The sequence below is a fragment of the Atractosteus spatula genome, chromosome 3, assembly GCF_055471065.1.
Source record: "Atractosteus spatula isolate fAtrSpa1 chromosome 3, fAtrSpa1.hap1, whole genome shotgun sequence".
NCBI classification, from domain to species: domain Eukaryota; kingdom Metazoa; phylum Chordata; class Actinopteri; order Semionotiformes; family Lepisosteidae; genus Atractosteus; species Atractosteus spatula.
Genome location: NC_142708.1, coordinates 68,060,855 through 68,079,815, shown reverse-complemented (window position 1 = coordinate 68,079,815; position 18,961 = coordinate 68,060,855). Strand labels below are relative to the sequence as shown.

At 49.3% G+C, this 18,961-nt stretch overlaps 1 protein-coding gene across 1 annotated transcript in view; it reads right to left on the bottom strand.

The window, feature by feature from the left end:
* dnah2 (dynein, axonemal, heavy chain 2) overlaps window positions 1-18,961 on the bottom strand; it is an 89,012-nt gene that overhangs the window by 8,314 nt on the left and 61,737 nt on the right. Inside the window, exons 51-78 of the mRNA XM_088910071.1 lie at window positions 18,519-18,707; window positions 18,253-18,338; window positions 17,039-17,169; window positions 15,705-15,854; window positions 14,560-14,727; window positions 13,927-14,087; window positions 13,504-13,643; window positions 12,804-12,936; window positions 12,315-12,454; window positions 11,124-11,334; window positions 10,604-10,720; window positions 10,015-10,156; window positions 9,675-9,844; window positions 8,630-8,746; window positions 7,799-7,963; window positions 7,199-7,324; window positions 6,590-6,738; window positions 5,932-5,998; window positions 5,530-5,680; window positions 4,996-5,144; window positions 4,770-4,903; window positions 4,238-4,382; window positions 3,902-4,101; window positions 2,956-3,082; window positions 1,703-1,889; window positions 1,453-1,601; window positions 949-1,132; window positions 461-651 (exon numbers count right to left, since the gene is read on the bottom strand). Coding sequence (XP_088766197.1) covers window positions 461-651; window positions 949-1,132; window positions 1,453-1,601; window positions 1,703-1,889; window positions 2,956-3,082; window positions 3,902-4,101; window positions 4,238-4,382; window positions 4,770-4,903; window positions 4,996-5,144; window positions 5,530-5,680; window positions 5,932-5,998; window positions 6,590-6,738; window positions 7,199-7,324; window positions 7,799-7,963; window positions 8,630-8,746; window positions 9,675-9,844; window positions 10,015-10,156; window positions 10,604-10,720; window positions 11,124-11,334; window positions 12,315-12,454; window positions 12,804-12,936; window positions 13,504-13,643; window positions 13,927-14,087; window positions 14,560-14,727; window positions 15,705-15,854; window positions 17,039-17,169; window positions 18,253-18,338; window positions 18,519-18,707 — 4,179 coding nt within the window. The remainder of the gene's footprint in view (window positions 1-460; window positions 652-948; window positions 1,133-1,452; window positions 1,602-1,702; window positions 1,890-2,955; window positions 3,083-3,901; window positions 4,102-4,237; window positions 4,383-4,769; window positions 4,904-4,995; window positions 5,145-5,529; window positions 5,681-5,931; window positions 5,999-6,589; window positions 6,739-7,198; window positions 7,325-7,798; window positions 7,964-8,629; window positions 8,747-9,674; window positions 9,845-10,014; window positions 10,157-10,603; window positions 10,721-11,123; window positions 11,335-12,314; window positions 12,455-12,803; window positions 12,937-13,503; window positions 13,644-13,926; window positions 14,088-14,559; window positions 14,728-15,704; window positions 15,855-17,038; window positions 17,170-18,252; window positions 18,339-18,518; window positions 18,708-18,961) is intronic.

Below are 18,961 nucleotides of genomic sequence, written 5' to 3'. Positions count from 1 at the left end.
AGAGACTTGCAGTCTATTTTTGGAGCCAGTAGGCAGCTTAGCTGTCCTGTTATACTCATAGACAGGGACTAAAAAAGTTTAGTTATAGCTTGGAAGAATAGCTAGGCTCTTGTTTTGGGTTTGTTTGTTCTAAAAGTAAGAATACATCCTGGACTGATCTGTGTTAAAGTGGAATGTTATCATGTGCAAAGGTCTCTGAGGCACACTACCAGAAACACGGGTATCCCCCACAAAGAAACACAAGGCCTATTCCGCTGTCAGCTTGTGTGCCTCAGTGTTTCCCAGAATGCTGTGGTATCTCCCAAAACGTCTTGGTGAGCCTCAGGCCACTCTCTCATGTATGACAGTCTCCCTGTGTGTGTGAGGGGGACCTGGTTTCTCAGTACACCTCTCAGTGTCTTTGGGGGGGGGCGTCTTGGTATCTCTAGGGGTGTCTCAGCCAGTGTCAGGGCCCAGGTACCTTGGGTGGCTCCGTGGTCATCTTGATGCCAGCCTGCAGGATGGCAATGGGGAAGTCGGGGTGCGGGCTGGAGCTCAGCCACAGCCGGAAGTCAGGGTGAGGTTCCTCCACCTGCAGCTGCTCCACCAGCTTGTCCAGCTGGGGCATCCAGGACAGGGACAGGTGACAGTTTGCCAAGAATACCCAGTTTCCTGCACCAGGCCGCATGGGGAGAGAGAGATAGGGAGAGTGACAGCGTGAGAGGGAGAAAGGAACAGAGACACAGAAAGAGAGGGATATGAAAGATTTGAAAACAAGAGGAAAGAGAGGAAGGGGAACAGTTTGAGAGCAGAAGAGTGGGACAGTGACAGTGGGAGAGGGAGTCAGGGAGAGAGCGAATATGAGGCAGAATTAGGAGGGTATAAGAAGACACAAGACAAAGACAGACAGCCATATCTGCATATATCCTCATGCCCACCTCACACCAACCCCCATTCCTTGGCACTCACCATCCTTCACCCCATTTTTGATCATGCGGGTGGCGATGGGCGCCTGGCCCTGCCCCAGTGAGAGGGCGTGGAAGCGCTGCCCCATGCCGGAGGCCTCGGCCAGCTGCAGCAGTGCGCCTGTGGGGTCCACCCCCGGAGACAGGACGAAGATCAGGGGCGTCTTAGGGGTGGAGTCGTCCACAACCTACACAGAGTGAGGGTGAGAGGGAGAGATGCAGGAAAACAGAGAGAAAGAGTCCAGTAACACATTCGTAATGCAAATGTCTGTAAATCATGTTAATTGTATCTGTTTTGGCAACACTGTAGTTCATTGGCCACACCAAGAAGACCCTTTGAGTTTGAATAAGAGTAACAGAGATAGAGACAGAGAGAGAAGGGAAAGGAAAGATGGGGAGGCTTGTTTTCCCTTTCTCTTAAAGACCAAGAAGTGCAAGAGATACATGTCACAATGGGAAAGTAAGGGGCGTCAAGGGTGAGAGGTAGGGGCCGTCGCCAGAGGCTCACCGACTTCATGTCCAGCACGGGGGGCTCCACAAACTTTGAGCCGAGGTTGTTGATGATGAAGGTGGTGACGCAGAACGCCACGCGGTCCTGGCGTAGGGAACGCACGATCAGCATCCTCTGCAGCTCATTGTAGCCGTTCTCCCACTCCGCTGCCAGACACACAGAGACCAGTCGTTAGGACCAACCGCTGGCTTTCGCCAGCGCAGGTTAGCGTGCTCCGTTGGCGTACAGCGAGGCGCCCTCGTCTCACCGGGCAGCGGGGCAGTCTCAGGCGTGGCGCTGGTGTACCACAGGTGCCAGTCGCGCGGGTTCTGCTCGAAGGAGTTCATGATGCCGTGGAAGTTGGTGAGCTTGTCCAGCTCCGTGATGTTGTCCCAGTTGGAGTCCGAGAGCCAGCCGGGACAGGGGTTGTCCATCTGGCCCTCTTTGTCCAGCACCTGCAGACAGGTCACAGACAGGTCACAGAGGTTTTCCTACGAGACAACCTCCAAGACACTTACAAGGCCTACAGGTGGAAGACAGCGCACTGAAAGTGCTGCCGCAAAGCCCTGACCCAACTTCTACTGGCTCAGTACAGGATCGCCAAAACCAGAGCAACACCAGTGCAATCCAGCAAGCCTCGGCCTTGCGTCGTGATACAGCATATCTGATATTAAAGTCCACTCTAGAGCTACAACAGAGGTACCTTGCAGATGTAATAAAAATACTAAGTGAAAAAAACAAACTATTAAATCAACTGTTTTATAAAATATAAATTTTTAAAATTTTTCCACTGTTTGTGAGATTTGATTTAAAATGATTGATTGGCATATTAGTCAATATTATGGTATGGTTAGGTAATCAGATGTAATAAAGGGTTATTAATTTGAATTAATGCTAGTAATTAATAGTACTTTAAATTTCATTGAAATTGCTTACGTTCTTGTACAGAAGCACAGGCGTGTTTGATCTGTGTCGGTCTCCACTATTTAACCCTGTGTGTGGCTCAGTTCAGTCACAGAGGGCTGGAAGAGACCCCTGTAGCTGTCTGGGACCCTGCTTTTCAGTCACCCAGCTGGTGTTTCTACAGAATGCTGCCATATGGGCCCCTAGGAGATCCACCAGTGAAGGTGTGGTCTAGGAGTGTAGGCAGAACTGTACTACGTTGGGTCGAGCCTGGGTCATGCCACCAGCCAGTGGTGACGGGAGCCCGAAAGGCAGTGCACAATTACCACCCAGAGGCAGGGTTGGGATTAATTGGCCTCTTACTGGATGGGCAGGTTGTCAGGGAGAAAGGCATCACTTCTTCAGATGAGACAGTACATCTGATAAAGACTGCCCATGACTGACAGGTGAGCGTCCTCATGTCTTATTCTCTCCTGTGTGAATTGCTGGAGAGCCAAGTCTTAAAACATCGGTTAGTAGACTCATACCAGGTGAGTACATCACAAAGCATCAACAACGATATGGATGGTTAAAAAGCAGGGACGTGCTGCCCTTGTGTCGGCTCCCCACCACGCTCACCTGCCCCCCGCGCAGGAAGAAGTTGTACTCGTTCATGTTGAGCTTGCCGGCCACCTCCAGGATCTTAGCGCACATCTGGAAACTGAACAGCAGCTTGTGATGCTCGAACAGGCCGCGGCACGTGTACCTGTGGAAAGACAGGTAATATGGGAGGGGTGCAGGAGTCTTTGACAGTGCTGCCTGAGAGACTGCTGCACGCTCAGTTCAGACAAGATAACACAGCTCTCGCCGAAGGAGGCAAAACAATTCTCCTTTTGTGGAAGTTGGCAGGATTTCATTAGGAACTCTCAAACTCAAGATAAGGGCACTGTATCTCTTTAGTCTTTCTTCATTCATTTTAGTTTACACATTTCCAAGTTACAGTATATATACAGTTGCAGAACAAATGTAGTGACATGTGGCCAGTCACTACTTCATTAGGAGCAGTTAATACTATATGTTAAGCCACCCTAATCCATCAGTAATCCCTCTTATGAGTTTACTGAACACTAATTTATCCCTTAAGACGTTCTAGTGAATTTATGATCCATACTGTAGGGCCTTTACAAATCCACAGAGCTGGGCTTCAACGAATACATTACATGGGCAGGTTAAAGGAGTTGAATATCTTAAGTTTTGAACAAAGAGGAGTAGAAGAACACTTGACAAAAGTGTTTTAAAGCCTAAAAGATACTGATAAAGTCAACTCCAGGGACTGTACTTTAGGTCTAACAACAAGAGCAAGAACCCAGGGATACATGTGGAGCTAAGAAGCAGAGCATTCAGGAATTATAGCAGGAAGCAAAGGTGGGCTCTGGTAACCCTGCCCCATTTGCTGCAGCCTGTTCCCTTGGCTCCTTCAAGGCATGGCTAGATGAGCTAGATGAGGTTGCTCAGCTATCAGCAAGTGAAAGGCGCAAGGCGAGCGGAATGGGGCGCCTCTCTGCGGGGGCTCCCCTGATCGTACCTGTACACGGCGTAGGTGTGGTAGTCGTTGAGGTTGTTGATGCGCTCCTCCAGCTTGGCGCTGCGCTGGCTCTTTTCGATGCTCAGGTTGAACAGGTCGATGTAGGCGTCCAGGGAGAACTGGTACATGGGGTCGATGCGGCCCATGTCGTTCAGCACGAAGAACAGGATGGAGGCGCGCTGGGCGCAGGGGCGGTACGCCTGCACGTGCGCAGAAAAACACAAGACGGACAAATCTGATTTATCTTGTTTTGCAATCAGGTTGTGCTGTTACCCTCTGTGTTTTAGAGTCAGACAGCCCACACTGCCCATGAGTCCACACAGAAGCATGTCTCACCTCTCTCGCTGTGTCAATCTTCTTCTCCGTCTGCTCGCTGCTCTCCAGTTGCTCTGCCACCTCAGTAGCTGTCACCTTGGAGTTCTGCAGAGTGTTCACCAGCTGAACATCATCCAGCAGAGAGCCCGTGGCCTCGTTCAGCAACCTGAAGAACATGCACAAGTCAGACCTCCCACTCTGCCCATCAACAATTCTTTCTATACCTTTTCATAGCCTCACCATGATCTGGGACAACGCTAGCAGAGTGGATCACGTGGGAACCTGTCTGTAATACTATATCAAGGGTCCCATAAAAGCACCAAGTGCTGATTGATTGACAATGATTGAACAATCCTTGGTTGAGCCAATGATTACATGACTTTACTGATATATTGACCGATTGTTAGATTAACTGATTGATTGATCGTTTGACTGACATACTGATTGACTGGCTGATATAATGTTGATCAATTAGTTGATTGTGAGGGTGACTGGCAGACTGGTGACATGGCCAGTGGGGGGTGCAGTGATCACAGCATCATGGCTGCTGTACCTCAGGATCTCATCCTCCAGCTCCTGCAGCTTCCTCTTGCCGGACGCGATGTTGATGACCAGCGAGTCTTTCTGCTCCTCAAGCTCCGGCCTTTCCTTCCGCACCACGATCCCCAGCAGCTGTGCTTCCAGGCCCTGGCATGGACAAACCGGACACGGAGATGTCGGAAGTTCCGTAGGCGGGCAGGACCTGCTCTGTGCCATGACTAGCCTGGGCAAGCACTCACCTGCTCCTTGACAGCGAAGTTGACGATGGTGGTCTTCGTGGAGATCTCGGGGGTGTAGTGGGGGTTGGACAGCTTGGTGGTGATGTAGAACCGGAACTCGGGGCTGTACTCCACCTCCTTGTCGCCCAGGCGGATCAGCAGGCGGCCACCTGCAGAGTCACAGCGTACAAACAGCTCTTCATACTGCGCCTCCCACAGCACCGGGCTGCAGTCCACCAGGCTACAGTCCACCGAACTCAAAACACAAGTGGAGAACCCTTGGTCTGCGGTGGGGCTCAGACTCTGATTAAGGTTAGCATCATTGTTAGGGGTCTGGACAGGGGTTAAAGTTAGCATCAGGGTTAGGGTTTCAGTCGAGGTAGGGTTCAGACTGTGCTTAAGGTTAGCATCAAGATAAGGGGTTCGGTCAAGGTGGGGTTCAGACTCTGGTTAGAATCACGGTTAGGGGGTAAAGGTCAGTACAGCTGGCATTCATGGATAAAGGCAGAGGGCGCCATGTCAGGATTGTGGTCAAGCTCAGGCAGGGGCACTGACCCACTCTAGTAAGGGACTTGTTGAGGATGGGAGCCAGTGAGGGATCCAGCTCCTCCTGGACATTCTGCAGCAAGGTTGGAGAGCCGAACTGCACGGCATTCTCCAGAGTGCGCAGGAAATCCTGCATCTGCAGGTCAATCACCTTCAGGCCCTGCAGACAGACCAAAGGAAGGCATGACAAGACTGCAGCATTCAGAGCAGCAGTGCACATGTGAGACGAGTGGACTGTGCAGAGAAAAGGACTAGATTGTGAGCAGGTGATGGGCAGGAGGGAGAGCAACAGAGTCCCAGACAACAGTGCAACAGTGAGAAAGAGGTAAAGAAAGGCTGAATATGGAGACAAAACTTTCGGCTTATGAATGATTTTTTTAGAAACAACCGTAAGTGAAAACAAAACTCCACCTTCGAGCCCTCCATGTTCTTGATCCACTTGATGGCTTGTCCTTGAGGGTCGATCATCAGTGGCCACCTGGAGACCGGACAGAGAGGGACAGAGAGAGACAGGAGAAGGACGGACAGGAGAGAGGTGAGGAGAGGAAGACAGGAGGGCGAGAGGGCAAAGGGGATGGAAAAGAGGATTGGACACAGAAGGGAGGGAAGGAGAGAGAATTGAAAAACTCAAATTGATCAAATCAAAGGTGCAGGCAGCTGCGCTGTGTCCAGCACGGTCCAGCGGAGTATGGTTAGGGCAACAGCTTCATGAAGTTAGGGTGTGTGAATAGGTTTTATCTTATTTTGATCTTATTTAACATTCACTTTTATACTCTTCTTCACTATATAAGTACATGCATTTGAAGCTATATAAAGAGAGTGCATCTTTGACATTTCTTAACACGAAGGGTAAAAGGGACCTGGACCAAGCTGCATAGCCAAATTATTGAAGCAGGTTTTCACATCAATGAGCAACTATTTGTCAAGAGAGCAAGATGGACTGTGTCCTCTCAATTCTGACCCTTCTTATTTCCCACTTAATCACTATTCCTGGATCGCACTGCAAGAAAGCAAGAATCCTTGTCTTTCGAGACGCCCATGAGCGTGTGGGAAGAGAGGGGGTGCACACCGGTTTCCGCGGGTGACGATGACTCCGTTCTCAGTGGAGAAGGCATCAGAGGGCAGGCCCTGGATGTTCCAGTCACGCACGGCCGTAGGTTTGGACAGGAAGGTGGCAAAACTGAAATTGGGAGAGCAAGGCACGGACAACTCCTTGATCTGGGGGAGAGAGATGAACAGAGTGAAACACAGAGTGAGGAAGCCAGGAGGAAGTCAAGAGAATGTCACTAGTTTCAGAAAGGGAGAAACCTGTAGGCAACTGAAGCTCAATCGTAGCCATTAACCTGCAGAACTGGATCAAAGCATCCAGGTGAACAAGCAATGTCTCAAACTCCTTTCATACAGCTCATCTGTAACTTCACACTCACACTCATCCCTACCAGATCTGTAGAGACTGTAAAGACACTCAGTCTGATCATCTGTATCTTCACATTCACACTCATCACCATCAGATCTGGAGAGACTGTAAAGACACTCAGTCTGATCATCTGTATCTTCACACTCACACTCATCACCATCAGATCTGGAGAGACTGTAAAGACACTCAGTCCAGCTCATCTGTATCTTCACATTCACACTCATCACCATCAGATCTATAGAGATCACAGAGAGCAGTAACCTGTTTCATCCAGATATTGGAGACAATCTCGTCCCTGTAGTTAGACAGAAAGGGACCCATATAAGACAGGAACGCAGCAGCCAGCAGACAGTCTCCAACCAGGTATCCCATGGCTTCCTCCAGACCCTACCAGAAACAACACCACCAGACAAATCTGTTTCAAAATTTTGTATTCACGCAACAGGCACGTCCAGTTGTTTAGAAACTTGGCTTTGTGGCTGTTACCCCTCTACGACAAGGTGGTGATTGAGGGCATGCTCCTCACAGGACAGCGAGTGCTGACTGGAAGAGCGGGGCACCTTTCTCTAGCATCACTGCAGGCCCACAGGCTCCCTGTCTCCCTAGTGCTCACTACTGCACCCTACCCTTGCCACCTGTTACCCATCACCATTAGAGAAATTACAATCCCACTCAGCAGGCCACACAGGCCAGATTGATGGAGAATGTAACAGGCTTTAAGCGCAAACCCAATGGTTACCTCAATGTCTACCTAGGCAGCGTGCTGCTCTGTGTAAGACCCTTCAACTCCCGGAACACGCAGGCGGACAGTTAGAGGGAGATTTAGGATAGAATTTTTCACAGGTCCAAGATCGGCCGTACTTTGACAGTTTCCTCCCAGCGGACTCTCTCCCCCGCCAGCCCGGACACCAGCTTGCCAGCCCGGTCCAGTTTGATCTCCATGTCCTCAGAGCGCTTCCGGAGCTCCTCCTTCTGGGCCAGCTTCTCATCGTACTGCTTCTTCAACTGCTCCAGCCTCTCTGCCACCTGCAGCCAAAGAACACCAGAACCGAGGCTTATCACTGTAGCACATGCTACGCCAGCTTTGAGCTTCTTGAACAGAAAGGCAACCAAGGGTTAAACTAGTGCTGAAAATGTGGGGCTCTGCTTATATGAGAGTTGTACAGGGGAGCCTGGAACAAACCCCTCAGCTGTGTATATGTGAGGCCAGTTGTTGAGTGAGATAGATCAGCTGGTGATCAACCAATCAAAATAGCTGTTTGCTTCCTTTAAAACAAAAACCCAAAGCCAATTGCAATGTTGCTTCCACCCTCCTCATCAGCCTCTAGTGTTAAAAAGTGTGCCTGGTCCTACACATTCCAGCAGGAGTTCAGCATAACAGCCCCTGCCGAGAGGCATTAAAAATGCAGCAGATAAGAGGTGGAACCAATAGTATCTGTTACTTGTTTAACAATCTTGGGTATATGTGTAATGCTACAAACAAGGTGAGGCCATTCTGTCTGTACAGTTTGTTCAGTTATGGGGTAGCTTAGTAATCTCAGGATGCCATTCTACTGCTTCTCAAAGGGTCGCAGAGAATGGTCTTCAACCACATGACTGGGAAGCTTGTTCCAGACACCCACCACTCTCTGTGCAAAGACGCAGCCATTGTTCTCAGCCCTGAATGCCCTCTGCTCCCACAGCCTCCCTCACCTCTTTCAGCTTGGCTTGTGCCTCGGCCAGAGCGGCCTGCTTCTCCTCCAGCTGTGCCATGGCTCCGTGGAGACGCGCCCGCTTGGGCTCCACTACACGGAAAATTCGCCCGTACACCTGCCAGGGAAGCAAGAGAAAACCGGCAGAGCTCAGGCCACTGCCACGCCCCACACAGAGTCCAGTCCTCTTCCCCTGAACTGCACCGAGGCACTGAGCAGCGACATGGGCGAAACACACAGCAATAATAATAAGAAGAAATAATAATACATTTGATTTTATAGCGCCTTTAAAAATAGCATCTTAAAGCACTTTATAGTACATGTTAAAAACAGCAAATTACAGAATAAACATACAAGAAACAGAAGCGGAAACAGGCGCAGCAAAAGATAAATGGTCATTAGAAAATGGATCAGACACAGATATTAAATAAAAGGCTTTCTGAACAGAATGTTTTCTAGTCTGGATTTAGATGCATGCAGGGAAGGGGACTCTGATGTCCTTGGGGATAGAATACCAGAGCTTTGAGATCTGTAGCCACAAAGTATTGCAAAATATGGGATCAAAAGGTCAGAAAAAGCATCTCACTTTTATTCTAGTTACTCTAGGTATTCTATTTACACTTTTATTCATATTCTAGTCTTATACATCCAGAGTTTCAGGTTTATGTCTCAATATTACGCCTAGAGAGCAATCAGACAGCACAGCAGCTGCAGAATGTTCCTGTATAAACCCGACACGAAGTGCTGAGGTGCTGATTTCATGCTTGCTGTGTACAATATAGTACAATATAGACCTCATTCTGTAAAAGTAGAAATGTTACAAACTGCTGTATGTGTGGATTCTAGGGGAAAAGGCAATGAGTGTCCAGGATCAGCAGGACTCCAGGGAAGCTTGTTATGAAAAGGTGAAAGGCAACAAGAGGAGCCCATGGCAGTCCCTAGGCCTAACTGTACCTAGCTGCACCGGAGTGCACTGTGGAGCTTGTGCCCATCCCTGCAGTGCATACAGAGTGTTAGTGAGCTGACACAGGATATGCGGGTCTCACCTCCATGGCGCGAACCCACATGCAGAGTGACTTCGCCGCCAGCGAGACCCGGCCAATGATCTCGGGTTGGAAGTCCGGCTGGGTGCAGTACTGACCGATTTTCTTTAGGACCCGGTCCGAAATGTTGTCCTTGTCAAAGTGGACCAGCTGTTTGATGAAGTTTGACTCGCCTGGACCACAAAGAGATATCATCTGTCTGTCTCTCTCACTCTCCATCCCATCCTCACGCTGTCTCCCTCCCTTCCCTCGAACCAGCTCTCTGTTACCACCATGCTTCCCTCTGATTCTGCCCTGTTCCCCTGGCTCATGTTTCTGCCCCGTTCCTCTCTGTGTGTCTCACCCAGCTGTCTCTTGGCCTCGGCCCAGGTGGGCTCGTTTCCTCTCAGGATCATCACCGCCTGCATCACCGTCTCCACCAGGGCGGGGGGGCGGCCGTAAGACTTGATCTCCGTCATGTCCTTCTTATTGAGGGACTCCAGAGCCTGGGAAGAGAGGCAGAGAGGACGGCCAAGTGAGAGGAGAGGGAGAGGGAAGGGGAGCAGGAGATGGAGACAGAGGAAGAGCCAGGGAGGAGGAGAGAGACAGGGGGGATAGAGAGAGGAGCGACAGAGACAGAGGGAGATGGCAAGGGAGAAGCAGACAAGAAAGACAAGAAATGAAGGATAAAGAGAGAAAGGAAAGGTGAAAAGGAGTGAGTGAAAAGGACAGATTAATATCTATAAGCAATCAATAATTCCCCAGATAAATCCTGCACCATTTTATCACATCATACATTTTGCTGCCCTGTTCTGATGTGAACCAATAAAGATTTGGGTTTTCTGGTTGGCAATGTACAATGAACACTGAATAGTCTGGAACAGGAGCAGATGGCTTGATTTCTAAATTAAAAACAATATGCGCACTGGACACCTCCTTCTCCCTGGTCCTACCTTCATGGCCTCCTCCAGAGCAGGCAGCGCCTCGTCCAGGTCTCTCTGAGCATTGTCTGCCATGGCCTTGCATTTGATCTCTTCCGCACCAATCTTCTCACTATGGGCACTCACAGCCTGGCACACAGTGGTAAAAAATCACTGGGCTATACTGTTGTACCATGTCACTGGGCAGTATTGTAGTAAAACTTCACTGGGCTGTACTGGGACGGTATATCACTGAGTTGTACTGTGGTACAATGTCACTGTGCTGTACTGTGGTACAATATCACTGGGCAGTATTGTAGTACAACATCGTTAGACTGTCCTGTGGGGCAACATCACTGAGCAGCAGCCTTCCAGCCACAGGCGCAGATCCTTAGCCACAGAGACACTGCATCGCCCCATAGTAAAGCAAAACTTAGCAGAATAATGGTAAACACATGGCACAAACATATTTCACAGTGGCAAATTTCCAAAAGTGGAAAATTGTTACAACTGGCCCAACATATTTTGCGAGAGAGTGAGAGTGTCCTCTGACCTTCTGCTGCTCATCCGCCTCCCTTTTCTGCTGCACGATGGTGACCAGGTACTCCTCGCACTGCTTCTGGAACTCTGCCACCTTCTTCTTGGCCTCCTCCAGCTCCACGGACATGGCCTCCACCTTCCCGCGTGTGTCATCGATCTTGTACAGGCCTGTGCGCAGCTTGGACACCTGGTCCCCCAGCTCGGCCCTCTTCTCCGTCAGCAGCCTGGGGCAGCCAGTGAGAAGTTATTCAAAGGGTCATGACTTCCTTTAACCCCACAACCTACATAAACCAGCATGTTCACACTGTGGTTCTTTTTATCTACACATACCTACCAACAGTCTATTTATTACCATGATATCATCTGACTGTCTTTAAGCACATAAAGTTTCCATCTGTCTGTACCTTATCCATTGCTCTTTACATTCTTGAGGCAATGATCAATGCATTTTTTGAACAGGGTTTGTCTCAGGGTCTTCATTTAAAAATGTGTTTTAAAAAGCATGCATTGTGGAGCTCAATATATATCCAATTGCTCCTTGTGGATGAATGAAGAAGCCCACAACAATAATAATTAATAATTGCTTACACTTATATAGCGCTTTTCTGGACACTCCACTCAAAGTGCTTTACAGGTAATGGGGACTCCCCTCCCCCACCAGTGTGCAGCCCCACCTGGATGATGCGACGGCAGCCATAGTGCGCCAGTACACTCACCACACACCAGCTCTCAGTGGGGAGGAGAAAAGAGTGATGAAGCCAGTTCATAGATGGGGATTATTAGGAGGCCAGGACTGGTAAAGGCCAGGGGGAAATTTGGCCAGGATGCTGGGGTTACTCTTTTCGAGAAGCGCCCTGGGATTTTTAATGACCACAGCGAGTCAGGACCTCAGTTTTACGTCTTATCCGAAGGACGGGGCATGCTTACAGTATAGTGTCCCCATCACTATACTGGGGCATTAGGACCCACATGAACCGCAGGGTGAGCGCCCCCTGCTGGCCCCACTAACACCTCTTCCAGCAGCAACCTTAGGTTTTCCCTGGAGGTCTCCCATCCAGGTACTGACCAGGCTCACACCTGCTGAGCTCCAGTGGGCTGCCAGTTGTGAGTTACAGAGTGATATGGCTGCTGGCCAACAAGCCCATTTCCATCAGCCCAACCACGCGGACGAGCACACGGTTGGACACTCGGGAGAGAGCCTCACTTCTTGTATCCTGACACCAGCTCCAGGTAGTTGGTGGGGGTGACATAGTTGTGCCTCCGCAGCTCCAGCTTCATCTTTTGGGAATATTCTGCTACCGACTGGTGCACCGTGACGAAGATGTGCGCGACTTTGCTGTGAATCTGAGCAGAAAGAGTGAACACAAATCAATCCTCATACAGAGAAAGGCCAGACAGGCGACCTCTTTACCTGTACATACAATACAAGCTGACATTCTACCTGACCCGCTAATCCCCCAACTGTACATGCTAATTCCATATGAATTGTCCCAGTTCTTTGCTAAACTACAGAACTTTTCCTCAAGAGGGACAGTTTTTATTAAATGCCAGCTATTCTGAGGTATCCTGAAATTGTGTTCCTAGATGATCAGTGGGAATGTGTACATGCGATGTGTGTGCTGCGACCTGGGGAGCACCTGAGCCGGCGTCTGTGCGCCTGTACGCTCTGATCAAACTCGACGTCCTCACTCACCCCCTCGATGGGACCCAGGGCCAGTCCCTCCAGGTCCCTCTCCGCCACCTCCAGCAGGGCGTCCTGGGGCCACTCGGAGAACCAGTCGATGGTGGTGCAGTTCACCAGGGCCGGGTACTGGCGGAGGCGGTTCCTGAAGCGCACAGACACCACGGAGCCAGTAAATTACAACTGGGAAAGGGCTCAGGCAGGTCAACCAAGCTACAGTGTATAGAAATGGATCCACACACTAATAAATAATGGGCTTGTGTTGATCAGAAATCACATGTGGCAGAAAGGAGAACTGCGCCCCCTGTTTGCAGGACATGAGGTGGAAGAGTAGGATTACGACATACAAACATAAGCGTGGTAACAAATCACGCTCGTTTGATTGCTGAGTAACCGATCCAAGGATCTCATCCAGCCATTTCACATAAAAAAATCAAGGTATCATCTTCGACACTCACAGTGTTGTTGTGGAAAGAAGTGCTTCCTGAATGAAACCTACTGTTGATTCACTGCTGAGTATAAACACTCCTTTGCTTGTCTATAGCCCTCTGTATACAGTACATGGGTCAAGTCCCCTTGTAGTCTCCCCTGTTAAAGACTGGCAAAGAGGAGTGGGAGACATTCTCCACTGAGGGTACTGTTTTCTTCACCAGAGGACAGGCCCGCAGGACGGGCTGCTGGAGTAGTATGGAGGGTTCAGGGGGGTGTGTACCTGAAGGGGTCTCCCACGGGGCTCATACACAGCACAATGTGCAGGTTGTTCCTCACTCTCTCAATCAGGTAGCTGAACATGCTGTCCGGAGTCTCAGGCACGCCGTCCGCCCGCGCCGCATCCGCCAGCGCGCTCTGAATCTGGAGAGACGGACAGAAGAGATGAGAGAGAGCTGGTAACAATTACAGGAGGGGAGAGAGATCAAGTGGGATGAGCAGGGGAATGACAGTGGGAGAGAATAAGTAAGGAAGGGTTTGTGTTAGGGAAAAGAGAGGTAGAGAACAGGAGAGGGGGCGAGAGGGGTGGTGAAAGAGTGCCAGATGCTCCTCCACTCAGTGCTCACTCTTCACTCTGTGTCCCGGGTCTGACAGACGGTTGTGTTGCAGGAGAAAAGGCAATTTTAACTGGCAGGCTAGGCCTCACCTCCTCAAACTCATCAGGCTTGTACATGCTGGGCACCTCCCCTGAGCTCAGGATGTTGTTCACATCCTCCAGGAAGGACTCATCCACCACCTGTGTGTCATTGAACAGGAAGACAGTGGGCTTGTTGTCCACACCTGTCTGTCGGTACAGCTTCTTAATGTCTGGAGGGAAAAAAATGCATCATGAAAAGCTGTGCTATGGGCCATGGACAGCGTAAACGCTTTGTAAACAGAAAACCCGTGGATCAAGGAGAGAAAGGAAATGAAGATGAGGAAAGAGAGCAGAGAGGTGGAGGGAAGCCAGGGACAGAGAGAAAAACACATGAATTAATGTGTCAGCCTTAATAATGTGGCATGGTCAAGCCCTTCACATTTCCCTATGTCCAGATATACAGCATGAACAAAAATGGCATCCATTGTCCAGATAGGCCCAATGCATGCTTAATAAATTAAAGTTGATATCAGGAGCTTCCAAAACCCACCGTTTAACACAAAAGTGTTGAATTTAAGGCACTTTGATGTAAATGTATTTTGACACAATGAGTTATGGCATGGCAAAGAGGGAGACTGTATCATCCTCTGAACCACACCTGCTGTGATGCACCATCGCAAGAGCAGAGTTGCCCACACTGACCTTCCCTGAACTCCTGCTTGCGGTACTGCTTGGTGACCTCGATCTGGAAGACCTTGTAGTCGCAGATGTAGGAAGCAAGGCGCGAGAGGCTCTGTCGGCCCGAGCCCCCGATCCCGATCAGCAGCATGTTCCCCCGCGGCTGGCTGATCACGCGCACCACACGGGTAACTGGCAAGCAGAGCAGGGGCAGCATGGGCACAGGGCATGAACAGACCACATTAATACAGAGCATCAGCACATTACTACAGGGCACTGACAGCACACAGGTCGCACTGACTGTGTGTGGGCTGTACTATTAGTGTATTTCCAGTGCTCTCAGTGCAGTCAGGTCTCTGGGTACTGACTGTGTGTGGGCTGTACTCTCAGTGTAATTCCAGTGCTCTCAGTGCAGTCAGGTCTCTGGGTGCTGACTGTGTGTGGGCTGTACTCTCAGTGTAACTCCAGTGCTCTCAGTGCAGTCAGGTCTATGGGTGCTGACTGTGTGTGGGCTGTACTCTCAGTGTAATTCCAGTGCTCGCAGTGCAGTCAGGTCTCTGGGTGCTGACTGTGTGTGGGCTGTGCTGTCAGTGTAACTCTGTGCTCTCAGTGCAGTCAGGTCTCTGGGTACTGACTGTGTGTGGGCTGTACTCTCAGTGTAATTCCAGTGCTCTCAGTGCAGTCAGGTCTATGGGTGCTGACTGTGTGTGGGCTGTGCTGTCAGTGTAATTCCAGTGCTCTCAGTGCAGTCAGGTCTCTGGGTGCTGACTGTGTGTGGGCTGTACTCTCAGTGTAACTCCAGTGCTCTCAGTGCAGTCAGGTCTCTGGGTGCTGACTGTATGTGGGCTGTACTCTCAGTGTAACTCTGTGCTCTCAGAGCAGTCAGGTCTCTGGGTACTGACTGTATGTGGGCTGTACTCTCAGTGTAATTCCAGTGCTCTCAGTGCAGTCAGGTCTCTGGGTGCTGACTGTGTGTGGGCTGTACTCTCAGTGTAACTCCAGTGCTCTCAGTGCAGTCAGGTCTCTGGGTACTGACTGTATGTGGGCTGTACTCTCAGTGTAATTCCAGTGCTCTCAGTGCAGTCAGGTCTCTGGGTGCTGACTGTGTGTGGGCTGTGATGTCAGTGTAACTCTGTGCTCTCAGTGCAGTCAGGTCTCTGGGTACTGACTGTGTTCAATGGCGTCCCTGAACAGCACCAGGCTCATGGGTACAATGCCAGGCGTCAGGTTATAGTCCTCCAGCTGTGTCTCCATGAATTTCTTCAGGGCCTTGAAGTCCATCAGGTCCTCATAGACCCGCGGCTCCCGCAGGAAATCCCCTGCCGTGCGAGAGGGACACGAAAACTGAAAACATCCCCAATGTCCCACACTTCTCTTCCCCTCGCCCGCATGTGTCCTTCACTGTCACAGGTAAACTGGCTAAGCGCTGAACTCCTTTCCATCTCCTGTGCTCCATCAGAAGGTACACCCAGTATGACAACTGCCTGCTGCTTGCGAGTTTGATACCTTCTGTCAAGGTATTGGGATCTAAATTCATATGGAAAGGAACACAACCCTGCAAAATAACTGATTGCCTAACACCACTGTAAAATTTAGTTTGAATGTATCCGCATCGTTAATTAAAACCAAAAAAATTAATGAAATCACAGAACTAGGTTAGTTGCTCTTTAGGTTGTGTCCTGAATAAATTGCTGATGGCATAGCCTTATTAGTAACAGGAAATGTGCTTAACTCGTGTTTCATCCCAGCAACAGCACAAGAGCATCAGGAAGGTCTGCAACCAGAAAAGGCTGCTCATCTCATCTGGTCTGTTTGCTATTTAGTAGGTAATTGATGCAAAGATCTCATCCAGCTGCTTCTTGAGAGAAGCCAGGGTATTGGCTTCAACAATATGGCTGTGTAGCTCATTCCACACTCCCACAACCCTTTGTGTAAAGACATGCCCCTGTTTTCATGTTTAAGTTCTTTTAACCTGTCAGTGTGTAACATTTCCATAAGCCTCAGAATGTATCTTTTTCTTTGAAATATATTTTAATATTTACCATCCCTGTCTGGAATATCTCTTTTGTGGATTGATTCCAGAGTATAAACACATTTTAGTGATGTCGAATAATAATATCCCAAATGGTGTTTAATGATTGTTTTGTAATCCCATGTCAGCCCATGGGAATCCCTGAAACTTTAACATGACATTCCTTGAATTAAATTGTGAGCTTTTAGCTAATATACCCTTGAACACTTTTGTCCTAATCTGGACACAGAAATCATTTAAAACAGTGTTTAATATGTCTTAAAATGAGGGGGTGAGCTGGAAAATAAATCCCAGATGCCTTGTTTCAGAACATCATCATCAATGGTCCTTGCAGGCCCCCAGACAGCACAGGTCACCACCCACTCATTGTGGGAGGGCAGTTTACTTCTGAACTGCAGTATGAATGTGCCGTGTGCCGGTGTCTTTGTGCAACTTCAGTCCACTGGTTTGTGGACTGGGGGCTGGTCATACCGAACAAGGGAGGCTGCTTGTTGGGGCAGATGCTGTGGTAGGTGACATTGAAGAGGGAGCCCATCTTCTCACTCAGCAGCCCCAGGAAGGCTTCCATGTCGCCTCTGTCCACCAGCCGGTCAGAAAACACCCTGCAGGACAACGGAACAAAGGCCCATTTATGCAATTATTTTACAGAGAATCTTATATACTGCACCGGCCACCATTTCTTGGCCCAGCATTTGGCAGGGAGATGGTTTGTGTTTAGGGCTGTTATTGTATAACTTAAGAGAGGCGAGAGGACTGCGTGGTTGCCTAGGAAACAAAGTGACACTGAGGGAAACACAGTCACTGAGAAATTACCTGCAAATAAGAAGACTGTCCTACACCCCTTTTATTATTTTTGAGGTACCAGTTTGGTTTGGAATTAGCTCTTTCTGTACATTAAATGGACTTTCAAAGTTCTTTCTCTGAACATCACAGTGTCAACTTCCGTCCCTCGCATTACAATGTCATATAGGTATAGATCAGCATGTATTCAAGGGCAGGGGTTCTTGGTAGATAATTACAATAATGATCTCCATGCGTGGTGATAATTAGTATTCTTTCTCCCCCCCACATTCAATTCATTATTTTGTCTCTAGCTGGTCTGTACTATTGTTGATGGATTTAAAAGCAGGAATCTGGAAATTATATATCAAAACATGTCAAATGTGACTTAGATTTAGTTGGACTGGCTGAGGATTGGATCTTGACCAACAGCTAAAAACTCCTTTTCATGTAATTATCTTTTTATATGTACCAACCCAGTTTGGAATCACCTCTGGCCTTGACTCCTGAACTCTTGTACCTGCTTGGTACACACAGACATGCTTCTCTGACATGCCTACCTGTCAGAGCTGTTCAACTCTTCACATGCTGAGAGCTCCACAAAGCCTGGAAGGACAATATACTGGGGGCGTGGCGCACCTCTGCGTGTACAGCCCCATTAAAGGTGCAGGAACCCCTGATTTCCCAGAATGCTAAGAGTCCTGTCTGACAAATCCCAACCCTGCCCCCCAGCAGCACTCTGCCAGTGGTGACACAACCCAGCCTGGAACTGGCAAAGCTCACAGATCCCACACCTGACTCGGATCTCCAGCCCCATGCAGACAATTATTACAGCAGATATTCTATTCCAGATCGATTGCCTTGATTGATCAGTGAATCAGGGTGTAAACTCATTGGCTCCTGACCTGAAGCACTCGTGAATCCACAGCCGAGTAATGCTCTGCTTGGTGTCGTGGAAGTCTCTGTGAGCACGGAGCAATCCTTGGAACACCTGCAACACAATCAGAGATGTTCTAGTCATTTTTTCTTCTTATACAGCATCAGTCCCCAGTTTAACTCCCGTGCTGTGCCAGTTGGGAGTCATCAGCTCTCAGGTCTCGCTCTAGTTCAGCACAGGGGGGTGAGGTCAACACGCACTCCTCCAGTGCTGGGGAGACAGCTCTCTCCTCACCTTGGAGATGTCCCGCAGGTTGAAGAGGTAGTGGATCTTGGCTGGCGTCGGCAGGAACCTCTGCACGATGGCGGAGTAGATGTCCAGCGTGGCCTGGGTCACCACGTCCCCGATCGGCTTCACCTCCTCCTCAAACTCCTGCAGCTTCTGGTTAATCATGGTGCCGTAGATCCGCTTGATCTGGGACTCCTGCAGCCCGAGGCCCAGCGGGGCGAGTCAGGAGACAGAAATACAGCGGCGAAAAGAAGAAAGAAAAGTGTGGAAATACAGACAAACAAGGAGAGGAACAGACAGAAAAGTGCAGAAACTTATTTCAGGCTCTGCACTTGATTCTAAACTAAACTAAACAAAAAAAAACACAGCACAGAGAAAGAATTATTCTCTAACTTCATGCATACAAGACTATTTCATTTTTTTCCTTTATTTACACCTACCCTTTTTCT